Raw genomic sequence first — 24968 nt, forward strand, 5'->3', positions numbered from 1 at the left:
ATGTGCGGGAATTCACTTTTTTCATTGAGTATCGTAGCTTTGGGGGATTTGATTCCCTGCACCATGGAAGAGACAAAGTGTGTGTGTGTGTGTGTGTGTGTGTGTGTGTGTGTGTGTGTGTGTGTGGGGGGGGGGGGGGTGGTCATTGGACAAGTGACGTCATTTCTGCTCAGATGAAGCCTGCAGAATTACATTTCAACAAAACATATTACTGTAGATGGAGATCTCACAAAACGAGCAAAGTCGATGCTATTCATCTGGCCAATAGACTGAGACCGTTGACAACATTGTTGATTTTGCTTTTTGTGCAAAGATAAAGGATGGTTTGTTATTCCAGCGCGGCCTGGAACAGGGATATGATCTGAGTTTGTGGCTATGTGTCAGATCCCTGCGGTCTCGCTTGTCTCTGGTTTGGCTGCTCTGGGGCCCTCTATCTGTATGAAAGGTCTTCATCATCTGGCGCCGAGATGATTTCTGCTGAGTCGGCTGCGTCTCAGTATTCCCCTCAGCCTCGTTCCATAAAGCCAGTAGACAACCCACTGTAATTAATGTTTGAGAGATGGTGTCCTTTTCTTCTGGACATCTCCCAGAGAGGATCAGAAGTTTACTGTTCTGTGCATCCACATCCATTCTGCCTGCCAGAGAGGGAAAATATTGTAATATCCAGAGTGCCAGAGATAACTAGAAAATATGAAGTTATGGTTTGGGCCCTATTTTCGCCAGTACTTTATCCCTTATCCAGGGCTGGACTGAGAATTTACTGAGACATTTTCGCAGAATTTGGCCAAGACTGGCCCACCACAGCCAGCGCGCAGATACTCTACTGACTTTTACAAATAGTTGCAATACAAGCCCTTAACACCACCACATTTACAGTACAACATAAATGATACACAACCAACAGACAACTAATGTAACATTTGGCCCAGACCGGCCCACCAGAGGGTCGGCCCACTGGGCATATGCCTGGTACGTCCTGTGGCCAGTCCACCCCTGCCCTTATCCCTAAACTTCTTTGCCTTTTTCTTATTTAAAAAAAAAATAGTGTGTGGCCCTGTCTTTCCCTAATGGGACTGATCGTGGTATAGCTACTGGGACGTAAGTCAGGAATTGATCATCCCGGCTTTGTCACCTGAGTGAGGGGTATGATGTTGCGAGACCCGAAACCCCGATGACCTTGGGATACATCACTGAGGATACGTCTCAGGTGCGTCCATGCAGTGTTTTTTCGTTCTGAAAAACATTTTAAAATTGTTCCACTAGCCGATCTACATCGACACAGATTGTAGATTGCCTATTTGAACTGCTGGTATTCAAAAATATTTTTCAAAATGGTAAAGAAAAAAAGAAAGGCAAAGAAGTTTAGGGATAAGGCACTGGCAAAAATAGGGCTTGAATAATGTACCTACAGTGCAAAAGCACGCACACACAGGCCAACCTCTGTCCATTACCTGTGGCTATAGAAGATTTGTTCTTAAAGCGCACACACAAGGTTTCGGCGGTGATGTCCTAACCTAAGACCTAAAAGTGACAGCGGGTTGTTTGTGGTGTCACTCCTGTTGACAGCTGGTTCCATGGGAAGATCCCGCGGGCCAAGGCCGAGGAGGTGCTGAACAAACAGAGACTGGATGGAGCCTTCCTCATCCGAGAGAGCGAGAGCACGCCGGGGGACTTCTCACTTTCTGTCAAGTAGGTTGACAACCCACAGGTCAACAGCCCCACGGGGCAAGCGGGGAACAAACAAACACAATACTGTATATATAGCACTGTTTACCAACAGTGGGTCTTGGGTGGCGGACACTTTTTTTTATGGGTCCAATTATTTTCTGTATCCTTTTTTTTTCATGAATTAAAAACAAATTCAATTATTTTTCCAGTAATTTCATGAAGAAATCAAAGAAAAATCGAAGAAATTCCATGAATTAGAAAAAATTGTTTAAGTAGTAGACAAGTAGTACGTTCCTTTTTCCCTTTGATATCTAAAGTTTCTCTCTCTCTCTGTCAGCCAATACTGTTCTGAAATGCTAAGACAGTTAATGTTTAGTTGACAGCTGCTTTAAATCAAGAAAAGACCAATGAGGGTTCTCTGGTATTCAACAGGCCTGTTCCCTCTGTGCAGATTCTTATCCGCTAAATAGCCTGAATAGTCCCAATACAGGCCCAATACAGTGACGTATAGCTCTCATTGAAAACACATCCAAGAAGGCCTGCTAACAGGATCATGTACCACAACAAACATTCAGTGGCTCGCCCGGTTTGGTGACAGGGGTCTCTCTCAGACACCTGATTAGAGCTACTATATACTTTGTTTACACAAGACGTGGGCCAGTTCTTCCCCCGCTGAAATGGCCAATCTAGTGCTATTTTCAGCAGATTTGCTGTTGCACGCGTGGATGCAAGTAAACAAACTTTAAGGTCCATAGACTTGGCTGGCGACGGAATTTATAATTAGGCTTTGAACAAATATTAAAACTCAATAGACTTGGCTAAGGGGTGTCCTGTAAATTTAAAAAAAATCACACCCATGTGATGGTGTAAAACAAATGGTCGTAAAACAAACAAACAAACAAACACAAACAATAAACGCCATTAACAATAAAGAGACAATATGACTAATGAGTTACAATATGACGTAAATTATCACTTCATTGCCAATGGTGTTTACAAAACAAACATTGAACTAAAGACTCATTAAACCACACAGGTTTAATGTTTGTCATATAGGAGCGCCCCTCAAAAAACTGAGAACTACCGGTGCAACATTTAGGTCCATAGTCAACTAGTGACCTGTATTCTGACTGGAAAAACTGCTTGAAAAACCACAATCCGTGTCAGCATGACTGGAATAATTTAATTGACCTTGTGCAATTTTACAAATCCTTCAAATGATTGATGCTGCAGCTTTCTACTCTGAGGTAAACTGGCACACTCCGCCAATACCTACACAGTGCAGTTTCATTCTGAGTGAGCGGGTTGCACACAGCAGGCGCTAAAGAAATATCCTGTCAGTGCAGACGTTGCCAAGTACTGTGAGTGACTGAGGCTAAACGGTCTCTGTTGGTGGGTGTGTCGGCAATATTCTGCTGACAATGTGCAAGTTTGACTGACGACAGACCTAACAGGCAAAACAATATCACATCCCTCTTCCGCTTTATTTGGGAAACCATGCTGACTGGATAGAGATAGGACTGATAATGAAATAATGAAATAAAGTTCTGTAAGAGGCGATGTTCTTGTGGTGGGTTGTCCCTATGGCCCACTTTAATTGTAACTTCTGAACTCATCAGTCGTGCTGCCGATAAACATTCACATTACTGCACTCTCAAACTAGAGGCCTTATGAAACAAACTTGACCTCTTCTTGTACCCACGTCTCCACGGGAGTAACTGATAAAGATGATTAATATATATTTGTTCAGGTTAGCTATGCATTCCATACAGTAGATTCCATACGTTTTTCAGAACACCTAGATCAGGATTTCGAGGGCTTTCTTAGAATTTGGACCTCTGGTCTAAACGGGTTCAAACGTGTGAGGACCACTGGTCTATAAAGCAACCCGAAAATTGCAGATTATTATCTGGCTTTTTAAGAGCTCATATTATCGTTAGTTTCACGGTTTCCCTTCGTTCGTTCACAGGTTCGGCAACGACGTCCAGCACTTCAAGGTGCTGCGCGACGGCTCGGGGAAGTACTTCCTGTGGGTGGTGAAGTTCAACTCGCTGAACGAGCTGGTGGAGTACCACCGCACGTCGTCGGTGTCCCGCAGCCAGACCATCCTGCTGCGGGACATGGAGGAGGTCCAGCTGCAGCAGGTCCGAGGCAACACAAACAACACAGGGGTGGAAGAAGTATATACTCACATTTTGTACCCGATACACCACACATGTAGAAATTACAAATCACAAATAAAAGGTCTGGTATTAAAAATGTACATAAGTGCAAAAGTGTTCGCAAAACAAAATATGGAAAGCAAAAGTACTATTGTGCAGAATGTAATGCAAGTTTCAGAATGTATAGAAATGTTTTGATTTGTGACCCGTTGTGAGCTTGTACTGTAGATCTACTACTATTTTCAAATAGCCTAGTATGCAAAGGGCTGAAGTGACTAGAAGTTTTCAATAATTGTAGTGGAGTAAAAGTACAATATAGAGTAGACAAAGTATTGGGAAAAGTGTACCTAAGTACAGTACTTGAGTAAATGTACTTAGTTACTTTCCACCACTGCGCAAACATACCTTCATCCATCTAATAATAATACACTTTGCTGTATCAAACTTTCTGAATCTGGATTTTCATTCTTTGAAAAGGCCTCTATATTGCCATCTGTTGGACAACTGGTTAAGGTTTGAGAACCACTGTCGCTGTCCGGCAGAAACCACCTAACATAAATCGGTGCTATTGAACACCCTTTATGTCTGTGTGTTGGTTAAACAAATATTGAACCAATGAAAAGTATTTAAATGCGCTTCGCCCAAAACCTCCTAACTACTTGAGCTGGATGTATTTCCTGACAATTTAACAGTTTGGAGTTAGGTGGTTTCTGCCCGACAGCAGAGATATGGTGCATGCATGAGTATTAATCTCAAATGATGAGTGTGTGTGCATAAGTCTTTTTGGTTTTGTGTGAACCAGGGTCTTCTCCTAAGCACCTGTCTACCTATACTCAGTTGTGCATAAGCTTTATTGTTGACAAAAAATATATTTGTGACAATTTCAGAGAGATAAAAGGCTGCACATGATCTGTGTTAAGCATTTGCTGTTTTACCTCTTGCTGTTATACACTACATGTATTTTATTTAGTTCTTAACGTGTATTTTCTCTGTGTTTCCCCTCCAGCATCTGTATGTCCAGGCGCTGTTTGACTTTGAGCCTCAGGAGGAGGGTGAGCTGGGCTTCAGACGTGGAGAGATCATCCATGTTCTGGACAACTCTCACGCCAACTGGTGGAAAGGTATGTGCCACGGCCAGATGGGAACCTTTCCCCGCAACTACGTCACGCCAGTCAACCATCACATGTAACCACGCTCGCCCTGACACGCGGAGGGACTCGATGGAGGACACGGCAAAATGCACCTTTCATGCTTCAGCCATCACATCCAACTGTAACAAACGGCACGTGGTGAGAATCTCTGTCGAGGAAATAAGAGGCAGAGCTCCGATTCATTCCTTTCGCCCCCGAATGAAGAGAGGGATGAAGAATGGCGATTGTGCGCATAAAGGAGGGAGACAAAGAGTCGAGCAGAGCATTTTGGCAAACTGTGATTCTTAAACACTGAGACATTGTTCAGCTGCCCGTACAGCGGACAACACGTGATGCTCAGAAGCAGAGATTCAGAGAGCAGAGCCCTCTGCATGGATACACTTTAATTATTAGCTAGCGAGTGACTTACAGTAGAGGGTGTGTATTTGTACACACATAGGACATAAGAGCCGTTAATGGCTCATGGCTGTATTGACTGCAATGTTGACTCGCACCTGTAACCTTTAGCTTGTCGTCGGCTAGTCTCTCTAACCACTAGCGCGCTCTGCCACCCTTAAATCCTACTGTGGAATAAATTGGGGAAGGTAATTCTTCAAGTTCTTCCTCATTCTTTCAAGCGACGATGCACTATGTCCAACGTCCCCCCTCGTGTTCTCGTTTTGTGTCTTTCGTCATGAATTAATTACCATTTTGTTGAAAGCGTCTGTGGAAAATTGGATTAATGAAAACGTTTTGGTTGCAGAAACCAAAGACTGGTGTTTTGATGTCAGCCCAGTTTTAGATTTATTTTATTTTTTCATTTTTTATTGCCTGAATTCTGTGTAATGTACAGTATTGTATCTGTTTGATCGATGGACTCTTTGCTGTTTTGGTTGTTGCCATTCTATTTTGAATGGAACTATTAGGCCCAAATCACACCAGTTGCAACTCCTTGCAACTGCCATTGGGTTTAATGGTCGCAAAATGTTGCAAGGAGTTGTCTCGAATCATTGGTGTGGTTTGGGCCTTAGTCTGTCTTCAGCAATTTCACTGGTGTCAAGATGCCAAGCAAATATTAATTCAGGAAGAAATCAATTATTATTGATCAAAAAAACAAACAATAATGTTAGCATGCCATATACTAGTATTCTGTGTGGACCAGCAGTACCGACATAAATACAACTTATTCATATCTTCAAGTAGCTTCAATACCATCATGCATTACTGAAATATGTTCGTATAATTTATCCAAATAGGCATGTGAAAGTCTCATGGTATGCCTTTTGTCATTGTTTACATTTCTTTGGTATCCTGATAAAAAAAAACAGTTATTAGTGTGGTTATGACGTAAAGACTTTCATTTTAAAATGTCATATTTATTAAAGCACACGAATGTAGCCATCTTGGTCTCTAGGGTTATTGGCATCAGGGAGTATATGACTGGATTCATTAAAAATTACAACAATTTCTTGTAAAAAAAAAAATACAATTATAAATATTTTATGAGTTAGTTTTATCATCTGATAAAACAAATGTGCATTGGAGGTGACTTGAGGACATTTTAACATCTCAATCAATCAGTAGTGCCTTCTCTATTGCATGTCATTTCTGCTTCTTATGTCCAACTTTTTAGTAAACGAGGTCAGGAGGAAATACTGACCTGTAACCTCATACAACGCAGGACGCAAACCATTCTTTAAATGCATTTAAAATGAGTTTGAACCCATCTCAACTCTGCAATCTATTTGGTCTTGCTGTGAAATAATCAAGATGTGCGGTGTGTTGTGCCTGTCCGTCCAACTCTGTTACAATGAACAGTGGACTGAATTTTTAACTGGACAGTGGCGGATAATCAGAAGGGCTTCTTTTAACTCTGTGTACTTGTTAAATGCAATTTGCTGTTAAAGCAAGAGATTGATAACAGTAGATGGTTGGTTCAAAATGTAACGAGCTGGATATCGGGATGGTAAATTGTTTTACCGCACACATTTCATGACCACCATCCTAAGTATTACTGAGGAGATATGCCTCACAGGATATTCGGTCTAATTTGGTGCAATGTAGATGCAGGCTAGAAATTCATGTTTGGTGGGTGAAAATACAGTACACATTTTCAAAAGGTGATACAAGGATTTGTGTTTTGCATTGCATGTGATCCCCTTTACTATTATACAGAATATGGTTGCCATTTTCTGATGATGTTATATTGGACTTCAGCCTATTTCCCTCATGTCTCTACAATGTGTGATATAAGGACATGCTTTAGTGAACGTGGAATCAGTCCACACATAGGCCTACTTAAAATTCCACAAGGCTTCTGTTATAGTTTCATTTCCTCCCGCACGGCCTGCAGCTTATAGCTGTATTTTCATTCACCTAAATAATGTCATCATTTCATCGCCCCTCAGTAACAACCTGTGGTTATTTACAATGGAGATTTATTAAAAAAAAAGAATGAAAGAAAAAAAAGATGTGTGTGTGTCTATGTATTCATCCGTGTGTGGATGCAAAAGCATTTCTCCGTCGGTGTTGAACTCTGGATGTGATTATGTATCATCTTTGGATGAAGACGTACAGCATAATAAAATAACTCCTGTTGTATGTGTGACTGCGACCTTAATTATTTATTTAGTTTAGGGGATCCTAACAAACAAGAGTTTTTATATATTCTTCCATTAAGATCAATTCATTACATTTGTAGCCACTAACCCAAAGTACATCTTTACTTTACATGCCTCTAGTGATGTTGCGAGGTGTTATTTTGATTATGCAAATATAGTCATAATTGAGATCATGGAAATGTTTTGGTGACCTTTGGGCGAATAGTTAGAGCTTGGCTGGCATGTTGTCGTCATGTTTGTTGATCATTTTACTGCAAGTTATGTTGCGTTTCTGCAGGGTAATACAATTGCCATACACATTTAATGGAGTAAAAGTAGGCTATATTCGCCTTGTCTTGCCTGGCTCACTTTCCGTTCAAGCTATGCCCTCTCCCTTCAGTCAGCCAGTCAGGTTCTCAGTAGTAGAACACAGCAGGCAGGACATACAACGTTTCGACCAGTAGGTCTTTCTCAACTTGAGAAAGACCTATCGGCTATTTTTTATCTGCTATTTTCAAAATATATCTTTGTATACATTTTGAACATAAAAAGAACATAGAAGTAACTTTTGTACTTTTAGTCAAGTAAATTTTAAATCCCAGACTTTTAACTGCATGGCAGTATTGATAATTTAACTGTTTCCACCACTGCAGTTTATTTATATTGGCAGGCTAATATTGTTATAAGTAGACCAATGTGTACGATCGATACAGTCTCTGACCACACGAGGGCAGAGTTTTCACAATCACATCCACACACAGTCACGGGTTGTTTGCCTCAGACCATAGACTGTAAAGCCTCAGACAGACAGAGACAGAGAGAGAAAACATGGCGGGTGATGGGGAGTCTTTGGAGTCTTGGCTCAGTAAGTACTCCTTCAAATGATCTATTTTCACGTCATTTACACATATAATAATAATGTGCTAATAACGTGCGATGTAGCCGGCAGTGTTTGACATGTTGCGTATATACATATGACAATGCTTTCCCCGTAGAATGTGCTGCTTTACGAGTGTTGTCAAAACAGCACTGATCAGTGCTGCTGCTGCTGGCCATGGAGTGTTTTGCCATGCTATTCCTCGATGTTTTGTTTTGAATATTAGGCTACTTAAAATGAGTTACACCGAGTTGGGTACAACTTGCTATCGCGTGCAATTAAAAAAATATATATATATTTTTACTGTTTTAGCTTGTAGCCTGTTTTTAGCATCATGTCACCTGCAGGCTGTCACTGTCACACAACACCTGTTTTAATTCTTTGTTGTTATCCCGACTGCATTATAACATAGCTGGCTTTATTAGAGAATCATGTATGTCTTCAGCAGATTTTTGTTTAATATGTTGCAACACCAACCACTGACATCCAAACAGAAAAGTCCTAATCTAGCTGATTCAACATATTAAAATAATAACAACAATAATAATACATCAGATATGGTGTTGGAAATTGCGGCTGAAGTCAACTCACCAACATTGCTGTACGGAATTGCTGTACGGAAATCTTGAACTATCTGTAAAGTTTTTGTTTAATACAAATCCACCATAGACATGTTATATTATCTGTCAATAAATTCCATGCAGGTGATAACTTAAGTGTTCTAATTTCACTCAATGGTCCTCCTACATACCACCAGTTTTTAAATTGCACATGGAGGAGGCAGCAGGACATTACACGTTCGATATCACTTTTTTCTTGACAGAAAGTAGCTCAGCTCAACCTACATTTTATTTATATAGCACATTTAACATGACCAAGTCAACAAAAGTGCTGTACAGGTTAACAGAAAACAAAGAGCAAACAATGCAATAAACAGACATTAGCAGACAATAAACAAACAAGAAAACATTTGCCCCAGTGAGGGGAAGACAGGGCTGCCTCAGCTCACTAAAAGCCAAGGAGAAGAAATAAGCTCATAACATGTATATGGTGGATTTTTATGAAACAAACACTTTGCAGATAGAAAGAGGACACGCTTTTCAATACAACTGCAATGTTGGTGAGTGTCTTTTCTGTTTGGATATATGGGCTGTCAATGGCTGGTGTTGCAACTCTAGATTCAACATAAAAAATATATATATAGTGTTGCAAAATGCGGCTAGATGAGCTGTGACTGGTCAGTATTTATTGAGAGGATAGATAGCAGCATCTCATTGTAGAGGCGGTCCTATACACAATAACATAAGTAAGACATTACATTTATTTAAATACAAATACACAATACACACACATACAGATACAGTTAGCTTGCTCACTCTCTCACCCACACCCCCAGCCCTCAACTCATTTTAAACAAGGAAATGGAGAATAACCTGAATCAAAGTAAAAAAAAAAAACATATTTATGAGCAGTATTAAAAGCATGAACAGGTTGTATTGAGTTGTGAAGACAATTAAGGCCTGAAGCTGTTTATTATCTTTGACAGACAAAGCCACCAGTTCCTCCAACCGACAAGAGGAATGGGAGTACATCATGGGATTCTGTGATCAAATCAATAAGGAGCTGGAGGGGTCTGTCTGTCTGTCTGTCTGTCTGTCTGTCTGTCTGTCTGTCTGTCCCGTCCGTCCGTCCGTCCGTCCGTCCGTGTGTGTGTGTGTGTGTGTGTGTGTGTGTGTGTGTGCTAGTATATAGCTCCTACCAAGTATTACTACTCCTGTGACCTGTCCCTGTCATAATGAAATGAAACAAGCCTACTACATCCTGTTTCTAATATTGCTGTTACAGTAAACATTGTAATGCAATATTTACTTATATGTTTTTGTTTTTCTCAGCCCACAGATCTCTGTGAGATTATTAGCTCATAAGATCCAGTCTCCACAAGAATGGGAGGCTTTACAAGCCTTGACGGTATGTTTTCTTTCATAAAGCCTAGGCCCTAAACGTATGCTAGAGCAGTGGTTCCCAAAGTGGGGTCCGGGGACCCCCAGGGGTACCTGAGGGAGTTCCAGGGGGGACCCATCTATTTTGTTCATGTTCATAAAGTGCTAAAGTGTTTAAAGCAGTGGTTCCCAAACTTTTTCATGTCAAGGACCCCCAAATTGACACTACTTAGTGTGGACCCCCATTTGAAAAGATATGCCAGGGACCCCCATAAGAGAAGACGTACACATTTAGACGTCTGTATACATTTAGACGTCCGTATACATTTAGACGTCTACATTTAGACGTCTACATTTAGACGTATACATTTAGACAGTGTTCCCCCGAGTGCCTCCCCAGTGTCCCCCCGAGTGCCTCCCCAATGCCTCCCCAGTGTGCCCCCCGAGTGCCTTCCCAGTGCCTCCCCAGTGTGCCCCTGAGTGCCTCCCCAGTGTGCCCCTGAGTGCCTCCTCAGTGCCTGCCCAGTGTCCCCCAGTGTCCCCCCAGTATCTCCAATAGCAATACAAGAGCAATAATACAAATTAATCTTAATTAATTAATCAAATTAATTAATTAATCAAAATTGCGGCCTGTGCCCAGCACCATGCCAAAGCTTTTTCCTGCAGGAAACACTGCTTGTGGTTGTAAATATATTGTTATCCGTGTTGCGAGGATGAGGGGGTACCTGGAAAAATATCTACCCCAAAAGGGGTACCTGGTCCAAAAAGGTTTGGGAACACCTGTGCTAGAGGGTAAATAACTTCTTCTTAATATGATATGACATGGACATTGAACTTGGGCATATTGTGTCTTTTCACAGGTTCTAGAAGCTTGCATGAAGAATTGCGAGAGAAGATTTCACAGAGAAGTTGGAAGATTCCGATTTTTGAATGAACTTATCAAAGTAGTTTCCCCCAAAGTAAGTTGGCAAAGGTTTCTGCCATCAGGTGCCCGAAGTAGCGTCACTCTATTAGGCAACCCAGTTACACAAAGACCCACCCCCGCCTGCCTCTGATTGGCGATAGCTCGTCGCTCGGAACTGCCTCTCACATGTATGGACGGACCGTGTTAAATATCTCCCCAAACTGTTACAATATCAGATATCTCTGTGGCATGCACAGTTAAGCACGAAACTTCCAATCCTAGTGCCTCGGTATCGAATCCCTCTCCGTCTCACATTTATTTTATTTGGATTAACTTTAGTTAGGTTTTAGGCATAGTTTTTAGCCCCAGTGCCGACTTGGTGAGAAAAGAAAACTGTTATGACGACAGAGTTGCACCATCTCTGGTGGCCTTGAGCAATGAGAGGCACTGCCGAGCGTGCCATTAGGCGAGCTAGTCACAGTGCTGAACGTTGTGATGGCCACTAGCACTGTACCGAGTCATAGGGACAGAATCGTTAATGGGAGGGGGGAGGCAGGCGGGGGCATAACTTTGCATCTTTGCATAACTGGGTTGCTTAATAGATACACACCCCAAGACGCACTGATCCCCATTGATATACAATGCAAAGAATGTTATTTTTTCACTGCCAGTACCTGTGTCTCCAGTACCTAGGAGACAGAGTATCTGAGAAAGTGAAGACGAAGGTGATTGAGATGCTGTACAGTTGGACTGTCTCTCTACCGTATGAGGGGAAGATCTCTGGAGCATATTTGATGCTGAAGAAGCAGGGTGAGATGAATCTCTTCGAGAACAGATTCCGAGCTGCGCTACTGAATCTGTTGGCAGGGGCATTCAGAACGAGATGTACAACATTGGGGTTTATTGGAATTAAATCATAAGCTCCACACCGGAAGAGGAAGGTTGAGGGCGGACCAAGCGGGCCAACATCCTGTTATCCACATTGGGCGGCACCCCCAGATACACCATATAATAAAGACTGACAGAGCAGCGAGGCTACACATACTACTGTTGTGGGGCACACCATCAAAGAAAAAGCACTCACATGTTAATCATATTCACATGCATTCCTCCCACATTTGTGAATTTAAACAACTGTGCTCTGTATTTGCACTCCCCAAGCCTACAAACCTGACTATAGTTGGTTTTGTGTTTTATGTTGCAGGTATCGTTTCAGTTGACCCAGATATCTCCCTTGATAGCACACTAATACCATCGCCTTCCTTAAATCCCAAGAATCCTGTGTTTGAAAATGAAGAGAAAAGCAAGGTACTTTTTTTTGTTTACTGTATCTATAAAACATTCATAGAACATTGACTATGGGGATAACTTAAATTAGCAAATTTATAAATTATTTCACCAGAAAATATCCCAATGTTGGGTTAGATTTCATTTCAGTCTGTTCTGAGATTTCTTCAAGTGGACATTTTTTCCACCACTGCTAGTCTTGGCCCATCATGCTGTACATCTTGATAACTATGTTAAAAGTCTAATCTGAGTTCCCAGAAGTTTCCATTTCTTTCGCCACTAGGGGGGCCATTTTTTACTATTTTAAAATAAGTTCAACTAGCCGATCTACATCTACACGTTCTACACGAGCTTGTAGATCTGCTATTTCAACTATTTTAATCGTTTTTTTTTTAAATAGTAAATAATGGCAAATTAGTTTAGGGATAAGGGTTAAGATATAGCCCCTTGTATCCCAATAAGATTTTACCTTTATAAATTAAGGTGAAAGGAAAAATAAATTCATATCAGCAACCAAGCATTCTGTATCACAGCTGAAACCTTGAAACTGCTTTCATAGTTTCTACGTCATTTGTTTAGTTTTGTTGTGCTTTATCAAACTAATGATGGTGTGCTATGACCTTTCAATGTACGTCTTGACATATGCAGGATGATTAATGATTGAAGTTTGCTTTTTCAAGGCCTGGGAGCTGACTTTAGCTATGCTGCTTTGGCCGTTTTGGTTTCCCGCAGATGTCCATTTTGTGGGAAACCAGCTTTTATGCTGATTATTTTGTTTTTCTTGCTGCAGAGATTAGCAGAGCTACTGAAGAGCAAAAAGCCGGAAGATCTGCAGGAGGCCAACCGGCTCATCAAGAACATGGTGAAAGAGGCAAGTTGTGGAATGTTGCTAGAGGTTGCCGGATCTTCCAAGGCCGATAGCAGATATTTTAGAGAACGTGAAAGGTGATATTGTGTTCTGTATCACTCAAGTTAAAGAGTTAATCTCTAATCAATACAGCGAACACGGTTACTGTTTTAAAAGGTGTCTGATACCACTGCTTGTGCAGTTTGTGCACATGCCTTTGGTTCTAGGCAGGCCATGTTTATTGTTGACCCAAGCTTTACTGACTATTTATAGTAGTGCTTGACACTCAAAACATGTGAAACACCAGATAACAGATAACAGATACCAGATAACATCTTTATCAGAAATGTCTATGGTAATCTATTTTGTGAAAATGTGTTTTATAAAATAATCTATCATATCGCCATCCTTAGCCTAGGGCGACAATGTCGATGATAATAGCAGACATTGCCTGCACCAATCACTCCCACTTTTCACACAGGCATTGACCATATGAATATGGAGGTCTTTTTTTGATTTGACACATTAATGATTATTAATGAATTTATTAGTGAATTAAAACGCACCGGGCAAGGGTTAGTAGGTCAAATTGCCCTGTTATAGCACCACCGTGAGGCTGATTTGGAGAAAAATATAGTGGCATGTCGTCCTCAGCCTAGTGGAAATGTGCGTGTATAATTTCACGGAAATTGAACACTGTGTTCGTGATTTGTGGCATTTTGTTCGAATCGGACCAATCATATGAGCTTTGGAAGCCAATCTTAATCAATCAGGATGGAAGATGGGAAATGGTGCAGATCCGTGTTGATCACATGACTATGGAGATAGTGTATACCGAATTCTGTGATGTATGGATAAAATGTGTACGAGTAATGTACGTGTTGCCTAAATCGGCCTCATGGTGGCGCTATAACAGGCCGTTGAGGAATATTTGGGGCAGAGGTTCGTCTTTGGCATCCAGGGAGTGTGTGCAAAGTTTGGGCTAATGGTGCCGGAGATTAGCTGGTAACGGACGGACGGACGGACGGACGGACGGACGCACGAACGCACACACACACACACGGACAGAGTGCAAAACATACTCTCTCCCCATGCCTTCGGCCTGGTGGAGACAAAAATGTGCTCCGTGTGTACTACACACTATAATCAGTCGGTTCTTTTTTTTTTAACAGCAAGCCTGTGCTTGCTTATTGACAATCAAGTTTGACCAGAATTGTCATAGAAACCACAATTCTTCTATGTCGCCTCGGGGTGTAAATGTCAGGTGCTCTTTGTTTTCTCCTCAGGATGAGTTGAGAGCAAAGAGAGACATTAAGCGAAACAACACCCTGAAGGAAGTCGACAACAGTGTCAAACTGCTCAATGAAATGCTGGCCCATTTCAACACAGAAGACTCCACAGATGGAGACAAGGAGCTAATTAGGGTTTGTCTCCATCCATTATGTCTCAAATTACCCACCGAAATTTGATTCAAATGCATTAATTTGTCTTTGGCGGTGCAGCACAGTCAACAGTCAGTTTTGCTAGGACTGCAAATGAGGCTGACAGGGACGCAAGATGTGTACAAATTGTACACATCTTGCGTCCCTGTCAGCCTCATTCAAAATGCTACTGTTGGGATTGTTGTTACAGTATGTACAGTATATTAACACCCATACAGTTTGAAATTATGTACATTAGTTTTGAATAGTTTTCTGCATAGGTTCTAAAAGATTTAATTCAGCCAAGTGCCAGGACTCTTTTGTCCAACTGTATCGTCATTTCTATACATTTATAAATCACTAATTCAGTTCTGCCACAGTTAAGTTCATCAAGTTGGATGACTCATAAATGCATTTAGATGACCGTGGTACCGTTAATGTTTGAACGAATTGCAGATGTCATTTTAGTGTTGTGTGCTTATTATTTTTCAACCTTTCTTCTGTCTAAAGGAGTTGTACGGTGACTGTGACAAACTCAGAAGGACTGTATTCCAGCTCGCCACTGAGACCGAAGACAATGACGGCAGCTTAGGTGAGGGGAATATATATATACATGTTTTTTTTTAAATTATTATTGTTCATACCAGCAGCAGTTGGTCCCAAAATACAGTATCTCGCCTATAAGGGAGAAAAGAAAAAAGAGTGGGTACAGACTTTTTTTTTTTTTTTCCTAGAGGACAACCTCCTAATTTTTCGGAAAGAAAAATATGAAATGTGTCAGTCAGTGATTTCTTTGTATATTTAAAGTTATCGTATTTGTCCTGTGCAATTTGTGATTAAGAAGTCTAAAAGGCAAACAGAAATACAAATTGTAACGTTCCAATGTTAAATGCAAAGAACACAATTAAATTGTTGTACACAATGAATCGTCAACTTAAATGTGTAATCGTGACAGCCCTAACCGCAGCACCAGTGTCCCAACTCCACACTTGGAACAGGGACTGTGATTGTTGTCATCGTGCAGGCCTGAATACCCCTTTTCCAGTGTAATCTTTTAACTGTGTTACTGACCGTCACCAGGAGATATCCTGCAGGCCAGTGATGACCTCTCCCGTGTCATCAACTCTTATAAGATGATTGTGGAGGGACAGACCATCAATGGAGAGACAGAGGAGCCACACACAATGTCACCATCTTCACAGGGTGGGTAGATATGGATGCTATTTCTAACCTTTTTCTTTTTAAGTGACATGTAGGATCATGGGGTGGCAGTAGCTCAGGGGTAGAGTGGCCGGTAGAGCAGCCGGATTCGATCCCTCAGCAGTTAGTGTCCTTGAGTAAGACTCTGAACCCCTAATTGTTCCTGATGTGCAGGTTGGTGCCTTGCATGGTTTCCTCCGCCATCTGTGTATGAATGTGTGTGTGGATGCCTGGATGAATGTAATGCACAATCTATAATTATGTAAAGCACTTTGGACAAAAAGCGCTATATAAATGCACCATTTACCATTTAGGATCAGAATTTATCACACAGATGTATGCTTTATTTACCTACTCTATATGATTTCCCCCCCTCCATTCATTCAAGCCTTTATTAATTCTCAAAAGACATTGAGGTTTCCCTCATTTGCAGTGTCATCAACAATGATGATAAAACGATACAGAAACTTTCCCATATTGTGTGCTACAACACAAGTTTAAAAGCAGCTGCACTTGTGGGTAGGTCTGCAATCAAAGATTTAAATTGAATATCTTATGGGAGAACAGATCTTTAATTTAAGCTGTTGGTCATTCCAAGTGGTGAAAAGGCTGTTTTCCCCAGCTCTGTGTTTACGTTGACCTTTAGTGTGAGCCAGTCACTGGAGCGTGTCCTTATATACAGTATGTTACAGGATTCCAACCCAGTAGAGATTCAATATACAATGGTAAAGTGAAAGTCCCATCAATTGCCTTGAAACTAAATAAATACCAGTGTTTGTTTTGCCTGCCATATTTTCATGTCATGTGTATCACAAATACTACAGATTCTTCGAAAAGATAATACTATTTTATCTTTGTTATCTCTGTCTCCCAACCACTCTGTGTTCCTCGTTCCATTTCACTCACCTTCCCTGGGCAGGCGTCAACCCCTCCAGCACTAGCAGCATGGAATCAGAGATCCTGATTGACCTGGCGGGTCTCGGTCTCCAGAGCCCTTCTTTGTCGTCAGACCAGCAGCCGAGCCAAGCCCCCCCGCTCTCCATCCCTGCCGACCTGCTCTATGGGTGTACTCCCACTGCTCCCCTCCAAGGCCCGGTCCCCAACTCGCCTTCTGCAGCCGTCTCCCTACTCGATGGAGATCTGTTATCTTTAGGTATCGCCATAATGTACAGTTCTGGTAGTTCTGTATTGTTATTTGCCCATTAAGACATGGAAAACCTACATTATATATATGGTGTTAAACATTTCAAGCCGGGAACACGTTTTGAGCTTGTCAATCTGCTATTTTTGTAGTTGAATCTCGTTTTTCAGAAAACCTAAGCCCAAACCACACCAATGATACGCCCATGCTGCAAGTTGCAACATGCAACTACTTGGAACCATTATCCCCTATGGCAGTTGCATTGGTGCCCTTAACAGAACTGATTTGTTGAAAAAGTTGCAACTACCGGTAGTTGCATTGGTGCAGTTTGGCCTTTACAAGTCTTTTTTTATGTTTTCACATTTATTTTAATGACAGTGTTGTAACTTATTCACTAATAGCCTTCAAGTTTATTTGATATTTTGTTTAGATAAAGACAAAGATGCTTGTTTCTGATTTAAGGAGAGAAGGAATGCATATATATATATTTTTTTCTTTTGTTTGTTTGTTTTGCAGCTGACCCTGTTACCATTTCATCGAACTCAAATGTACCTAAAGATGAAAAGTGGAGCAGTCAGCTGACGTCTTCACAGGTTTTTACATTTTTGTCAAAGATTTAAATCAAAACTGTTGTAGCTGAGACTGTGCTCGACGAATAATAGTTTTTTCACATTATCTGTTCCAGGAAACCAGCCAAGATTTAGACCTTTTCAGCATCGCTTCCCTTCCGAACCGTGCCTTTTCTACATTGTCCTTCCATACAGACATGCTTTTTTCTTCGACCGTGGCCCCGGCTGGTTTGCCCCAGCAGTCTTCGGCAACAGACTCAACCTTATCCTTCCCTGCCACGGCATCATTCCCTGCCCCTCCCTTTCCCACGGAATCGCCTTCGGCGCCAATCATTCTCCCACAGCCGTCGCTCGGTGCGGTCACCTCTACCTCTCCCCCTTCTGCTGTGCTGTCTAGCAACGTGGCCATCCTACCTCAGGCGCCCTCCTCTCCCTGCAGCGTTGCCCCACCTGTGTCAGCCTCGGCCTCACTTCACCACAGTTTGCAGGACCTCGCTATGCTAGACCTGGACTGCCCTAAAAAGTGAGCAATGGGTTCGGTTTTAACTTAAGTTTTTAAGTTCCACATTTGCGTATTCAGGTGTTGGATGTCCTTCCATTGTGTTACGTATTGGTGTTTGTTAAATCTGTCTTTAAATGTTGTTCTCAACATAGTGTCATGGACCCTGGCAGCTTACTGGATTTGAGCGAGGATGTTGGCGCTCTCGCAGGCTCATCCTCCAGTAACAGTGTTCCGTCCTCCAGATGTAGTCCTCTGCTCCTGGCGGGGGTTCCAGGCTCATCCTCCAGTAACGGTGTTCCGTCCTCCAGATGTAGTCCTCTGCTCCTGGCGGGGGTTCCAGGCTCATCCTCCAGTAACGGTGTTCCGTCCTCCAGATGTAGTCCTCTGCTCCTGGCGGGGGTTCCAGGCTCATCCTCCAGTAACAGTGTTCCGTCCTCCAGATGTAGTCCTCTGCTCCTGGCGGGGGTTCCAGGTGAACCCATCAATGCGCATCCACAGCCGGTTGGGAGTCAGACGAATGCTAGTCCTCTGCTGTGCTCTCTGTCTCCAGCCCTACCTCTGAGCCAGGCCAGTCCAGTCAGAGGCCAGGAGATCTCCCTGGCCAAGGTTTTTGTTCCACTGGATGCCATCACACCAAGTGAGTTGCGTAAAAATGCCCTTTATTTTAATAATATAATTAAGTAAACTTTAAGTAAATGGTTGACGTGACAACAATCTAGAGGTCCAGGTTTCTAGGTAATATTATGTTTTTGTACTTTTGTTATTTAAAGTTAAATATTGGTTCGATTTATTTAATTGATTCTTGTGAAAATTAGCATGAGCTCCATCTTTTACATTTGTGTCTACACAGTGAAAGCTCTAAAAGACAAGAGCAATTATTATGTGTAGAATAGCCATTGAGGTACACTGCATGTGTGACCTGCCCATAATGCAAAATGTACTACTTCCACAACACACGTCCAGAAAGATCCACTTGTGGTCTTGTGGTCCTATATAATACCAGGTGCACACACATACTGTATGAGTACAGTACATATTACATACTAAGGCTGCAACGATGAATCATAATCGAATCGATTATTCAATTAGTTGTCAACTGATCGATTAATCGAATCGGCAACTAATCGCTGGAGTTTTTTGCAATTAATCATGGGTGTTTTTCCATAGTTTTTCCAGTGTTAAGTGTACTGTAAGTAAAGAGGAGTGAGCCAACTCTCTTCCCTTACAATCTGATGATAGTTGCACATGCACATAGTGACTGCAAAGCTAAATATGACACATGATAATGCAGAATCACATGGTATTCAAAAACATCTAATTTATGAGGAGATTTTACCCTCAACATCAACTTATTTATAAAAAACGGCCATAGCCATCATCACAAATGTGATGAGGTCATCACATTTGGGCACATTTGGGCAAGAGTCTATGGCCGAAATTAGCCCAGGGAGTGTTTTTCGTTCAAAACTAATGCTTGTATTGGGTTCAGAATCATGAAAATCCCCTAGTTTGACATGTCACATACATTTTTGCCTTATATAGGTTGTTAATGGTACCCCAACTTTCAACCCTGAATTTACCATTATCCACTAAATATTTAATTCACCATTTTAATGTTATTTGGATGACCATAAGGATAATAAAAAACCTTGAACGATTACTATTGCAATTTATTTTTGGTCTTTTTAGCTTAGATTGTCTGGCCTAATGGCCCATGCTGCTTTTCAGAAAAAGTAGTTTTCCTTCAATCTGAAAAGCGCACCACTGCCACCTACAGGTTGTTGTGTGTGTGTTGTTTTAACTGGTCGTTTGTAAATGAGCAACAATCGGTGTGTCACCGCCCAGTGCACTCAAAGAACTGAGCACATTCCACGTGCACATTTCCAAACGCACCCTATGTTGACAGTGACAGTGCAGAGAGAGCAGCTGGCATGATGGGGGTGAAAACAGTCGTAATGTTAATTTAAATTGAGATATTACTCTAATTTGGCCTTTAAACGTACATTTTTAGACTATAAATTGACGTTAAAAAAGGCCAAACAAATTCACGTTGCCGCAGTTCGGCCCCCCACATAAAGTCCTGGAGAGATGATGGCCCAAGGTAGAGGAGCCATTCCGCTGTTCTTGTCAATGTAATTGGTTTGAGAGAAGAAAAAAAAAGCTTCACTGAGAGGTGATTTTCCACAAGAAATTGCAGGTCCTATTCCTGAGTTAATTTATGGCATAACAGTGTTGACTTCTGTCTTTAGTAAATTATATGTCCTGAATAATGGATTAAAATAACATTTCTTTCTCTGTCTCTGTTATTAGGCAAAGTGTGTCCAGTGACGGTATATGACAAGGAAGGCATCCGCGTTCTGTTGCACTTTGCCACAGATTGCCCGTCGGGCAGACCGGATGTTCTCGTCATGGTGGCGTCCATGCTTAACACAGCCCCACTGCCTGTCACCAATGTCATTTTGCAGGCAGCTGTGCCTAAGGTAAATTCAGTACCTCCATGCTTTCACCTTCCACTTCCTACCATTTCGTTTTGATGTGTGAAGATAAAAACAAATGTACTATCGCAAATGTACTATCGCTTATGTATGTAGGGCTGTCACGATTACATATTTAAGTTGATAATTGTGATTGTGATTTTGGCAATGGTAATTGGAACATTTAATATAGAAATTACATTCCTGTTTGCTTTTAGGCTTCGTAATGAAAAAGTGCACAGGACAGACATGACAAATATCTGAAATATACCAAGAAATTAGGGACTTTTATACATTTTATACTTTAAAAAAGGTAATAATAGCAAAAATGGCTGATCTACGAGCTTGTACGCTACTAAAAAAACATTCAGGTCATCTGAAATCATTAACCCCTTCTTTCCCTGCTTTGCAGTCAATGAAGGTGAGGCTTCAACCGCCCTCAGGAACAGACCTGGCTCCATTTAACCCTATCCTTTCCCCTGCTGCAATCACCCAGGTCATGTTAATGGCCAATCCTCTCAAGGTAGCTCTGCATTTTATTTAAACATTCTAGTACATTCCCTCTCTAAAGCTGAAATCCATAACTTTCATTTACTACCCGGGGTTCAAATCTGGGTCCCGTGTGGGCACCAAATCTATTACAGCCGTAAGGGAGTGCTCCTTGTTAACCAAAAGTAGGTCCTACCAGCCTGATGGAGGGGAACGGAACTGGTTGGAATAACGTGTTCCTTCCATGCACTACGTCCAACCGGGGGTCCTACTTGACCACATGTTTCAACTGAAGAGCAGGGAGACCACCTCAAGCCACTTCACCTAGTGAAATGAATAATACGTTTTTTCACACATTTAGACCATATCTGTGGTCACCATATGGGATTGGGCATACCTAACAATGAATGCCAAAACAATGGGAAGTTTTTCATGTTTGTGTATTTTTATATCAAAAGTCCATAAAAAGACAATTTGACTTACTTCCTTTGAACGAAAACATGCTGCGTGATGACGTGTAGAGACTCATGCTATAATATGAATCTTGATATAATTCAGCTGTTTGATTCCCATTGCTGCGTTGTCCTCCAAATACAGCTGGTTTTGATTACATAACTGCTCCGTATTTAGGGTGCGTTCGGAAATGCGCACCGCCTATTCGTTTGCATTGCACAGTGTGCTCAGTGTGCTATTTCCGAACGTACCCTTAATCTCATTCAAGATGACATCCATACAGTGTCAACTTGTTGTTTTGTTTTTTTTCCACTTAATTTTTATTGAAGGAAGAAAGGACAATAAAAACACAACTAACAAGACTATACGGAAAGTAAAAGAAAAAAGGCTGCATTTTTCATATTACAACAAACATTCAATGAAATCCTATTGCAATATCGCTAGGCTGAGAGAAGAGATTCCACTTTTTATAGAATTTATCCTCTTGTAGTCTCAGTATGAATGTTAGTTTTTCCATAAGATACAGTTCCTCAATAATGTCCATCCATTGATGTTTCAATAATGTCCATCCATTGATCTTTAGTGTCAACTTGTTTTAAACTTAATCATCACCTTAAAATATGTATCTGAAAACATTATAGGTTAGAAATAAGCCATGAACTTTGCTGCCCGTCTCTCTGTCACTTTGTAAACAAAGTTTACACTCTGCATGTGCGTGCATACGTGCATGAGACGGAGTTATGTCCCAAAGCCTGGAGGGATGCAACGTTCTGATTGGTTCAAAAACACACAGCTTTCCTTTTCAGAGTGAAACTTCAAATTAAAATGTCCGTATTTTTCATTTCACTAGGTCTTTAATTACTGTATTCACATACTCTACAATACATATTGGTTCAAGTAAAGGTGTTTTCAGTTCATGTACTACATTAGGCACGTTCCAATTTCAAATGCATGCAATTAATTAGCCAGATTTAAACATTGGCTGGTATTATGAGGAAGCATTACTGGCTGGCTAGAGGCTTTAAAGCTAAGCCTTGTGTGTGTGTGCACATGTGTGTGTCTTGCAGGAGAAAGTTCGGATGAGATACAAGTTGACATTCACTCTGGGAGAAGAGCTCCGCACAGAATTGGGAGAAGTAGACCAGTTTCCACCTGCTGAGTGTTGGGGGTCTCTATAGCCCAGCCTGTGCTTTTTGAGACTGGACACCCACTACAGGATTTCTTGATCTAAATTATCAAAGTTAACATCACACCATAATGCATGGCATTAGATGTTAAGAAATCTGACATGGGGTTTTCGTCACTGTCCATTGGTGTAAAAGGTGTCCTTGTTTAGGCTGTATCTGGTCAAAACCCCATAGTGTACAGTCCAATCAGTCAGTGTCGGGCTAACAGCCTGGAGTATTTACCTGGTTTCAACAATTTGAGCACAACAGGTCAAAAGACGGTTAACTAAATAAGGTCAAATTTTACTTTTCTGTGAAAGTTTTAAGTTATTAAGTGCTATTTCCATTAAGGAACTTTTTTCTTTTTTGTATTACAAAACAAATTACTTTTATTTATTTGCACTTTAAATATGCCATAGTCCTGAAAGCATTTGGTTTTAGTAATACAAACAACAACCATTTACGGTTCCAATATGTTACACTCAATAGTTATAATACATTGGTTACACTCAACACATTTTACTGGACTAGACCATAGCTTTTCTGGTTTTAAATTGGTACATGAAGAATGAGTTACTTCCTAGTTCCTACCAACATTTGCTGACTGCAGAACGTTTCAACTTACGACTTCATATACAGTACCAAGCTTTTTAGTATTCTACTTTCTTTTCTTTCTTTTTTTAGATTAGTAATCTTGTGTGTTATTTATATTTTATGTTGAGATTTTGTTTATTTCTGGATTTCTTGTGACACTAATCTATCAGGACAAGTGGGTGACCACTGTCTTTATTTATTTACTCATACGAGTACTCTATGAGACTCATTTACTCATTACTCATTATTTATTTACTCATATGAATGTATTATTTGATTTGGGTGAAGGGGAGGTCTCAGCTAGTTCTGTTCACAGTACGGTATTCAAGTTTACCATGACCAACCTTCAGGCGGGTGTTTTCAGGGCCATGATGACCAACTCAACACCATTATTAACACAATATGGAAAAGTGCTTTTTCTTATTAAAAATGTGGTATGCATCTTTGCAAGGTAGGAGATGCAGGAAGCAAGCACAGCAATGTTTAGGTTAGGGACTGATTGCTAGTCCTGCTACAATTTGTAATATAAACCAGGTTAGGGACTGATTGCTAGTCCTGCTACAACTTGTAATTTAAACCAGGGCTAATGTGACAAGTGAAGCATACCTAGAATGGTGACTACAATTGTGGGAGTTTTCTGTACAAAGCAGTTGTTACTTAAGTCATGAAGTATTGAATAACGATCAAAACATGGTGGTTTCTCCAATGCAGTAAGCAACCCAAAAACTGTGACACCATATATTGATTATTATATTGTGATAATGTTTATTTGTCATATTGTCAAATGCAATATGTGTAATGCATATTGAGGTATATTTTTGAAGAGAAAAAACAGCATGATGAATAAATAAATAAAAAGTTTTGCAAATTCTAACATTTTTTCTCCTCAGTGTTCACTGAAGTGGATGCAGTACCAGATTTTACCCTGAACAATGATTGGAATCATGCAGTCTTTTATATTCACACTGGCACCCCTAATCAAAATTAAAATCTAAATCAAATTGGCTTTCAAGTTTCAAGTTTCAAGTCTGTTATAAAGGGAGAGACATGCGTGCACAAACTGCACATCCACAGCGAAAACGCTCGCACACTGTAGGATTTCCCTTATAAGGGCGAGAGCCCGAAGTGTCACAGCAGCACTCGGGTGCAATAAAAACAACTGGAGTGAACAGTCTTTACTGTTTGAGCTTTCTCTTTCAGTTCTCTTTCATCAACAGCAGGGGGGGGGAAATGGAAACAGATTTTTTCTGATTAAGATTTTAATGTCATCCCTTAGCATAAAATCAATCCAACTCCAATCTGGATCGGCCTGGTTAAGTTAACCATTCCCCCTTAGTTGTAATCACACTGCATTCCCAGAAATGAATGACATGTAATTTCAAGGTGGGTGTGGTAGGCTTCTGCAGGTCTACAGGTGTATATCCTTCAAAATCCTGCATGCTGGAGCAGTGGTGTATGGCAAAGCATAAACAAAGACTAAAGCATTGAGGTCACACACTTGTGTGGCTTCCTGGCAGTGGCACTTGGTAACTAATCATGAGAAA

The 24968-nt window shown here is 41.0% G+C and overlaps 2 protein-coding genes across 6 annotated transcripts in view; both read left to right on the forward strand.

The window, feature by feature from the left end:
* The window catches only part of LOC308313188 (growth factor receptor-bound protein 2-like), a 30201-nt gene extending 22640 nt beyond the window's left edge, over positions 1-7561 (forward strand). For 3 of the 4 annotated variants that reach the window (XM_080760156.1, XM_080760154.1, XM_080760155.1), the window contains 3 exons: positions 1567-1689; positions 3638-3848; positions 4837-7561. In XM_080760156.1, the coding sequence (XP_080616282.1) occupies positions 1567-1689; positions 3638-3848; positions 4837-5019 (517 nt within the window). In that variant the 3' untranslated portion in view covers positions 5020-7561. The remainder of the gene's footprint in view (positions 1-1566; positions 1690-3637; positions 3849-4836) is intronic. The other variant, XM_080760157.1, reaches the window with a different exon arrangement.
* Positions 7562-8387: 826 nt separating this feature from the next.
* Positions 8388-24430, forward strand: LOC308310231 (ADP-ribosylation factor-binding protein GGA3-like). Of its 2 annotated transcripts, XM_080756452.1 has the most exons (17): positions 8388-8425; positions 9984-10068; positions 10330-10405; positions 11238-11336; positions 11968-12091; positions 12486-12589; positions 13359-13439; positions 14702-14839; positions 15347-15428; positions 15917-16039; positions 16956-17189; positions 17694-17770; positions 17863-18269; positions 18401-18885; positions 20559-20728; positions 21135-21245; positions 22732-24430. In XM_080756452.1, the coding sequence occupies exons 1-17, from the start codon at positions 8389-8391 to the stop codon at positions 22840-22842; spliced, it is 2544 nt and encodes an 847-aa protein (XP_080612578.1). In that variant the 5' UTR covers position 8388; the 3' UTR covers positions 22843-24430. The 2 variants fall into 2 exon arrangements, with proteins under 2 accessions (XP_080612578.1, XP_080612579.1); XM_080756453.1 differs by lacking the exon at positions 21135-21245 and having other exon boundaries at positions 20559-20737.
* Positions 24431-24968: the final 538 nt, after the last annotated feature.

The sequence above is a fragment of the Protomyctophum bolini genome (assembly GCF_963924005.1).
Source record: "Protomyctophum bolini genome assembly, chromosome: 3".
Taxonomy (NCBI): domain Eukaryota; kingdom Metazoa; phylum Chordata; class Actinopteri; order Myctophiformes; family Myctophidae; genus Protomyctophum; species Protomyctophum bolini.

What these genes read in the sequence shown, in the direction of transcription:
- LOC308310231 (XM_080756452.1), top strand. Translation starts at nt 8,389, where the DNA reads ATGGCGGGTGATGGGGAGTCTTTGGAGTCTTGGCTCA. An exon ending in GTCAGCTGACGTCTTCACAG is followed by an intron (nt 17,771 to 17,862) that starts GTTTTTACATTT and finishes TATCTGTTCCAG; the next exon opens with GAAACCAGCCAAGATTTAGA. An exon ending in TGCAGGCAGCTGTGCCTAAG is followed by an intron (nt 20,729 to 21,134) that starts GTAAATTCAGTA and finishes CCTGCTTTGCAG; the next exon opens with TCAATGAAGGTGAGGCTTCA.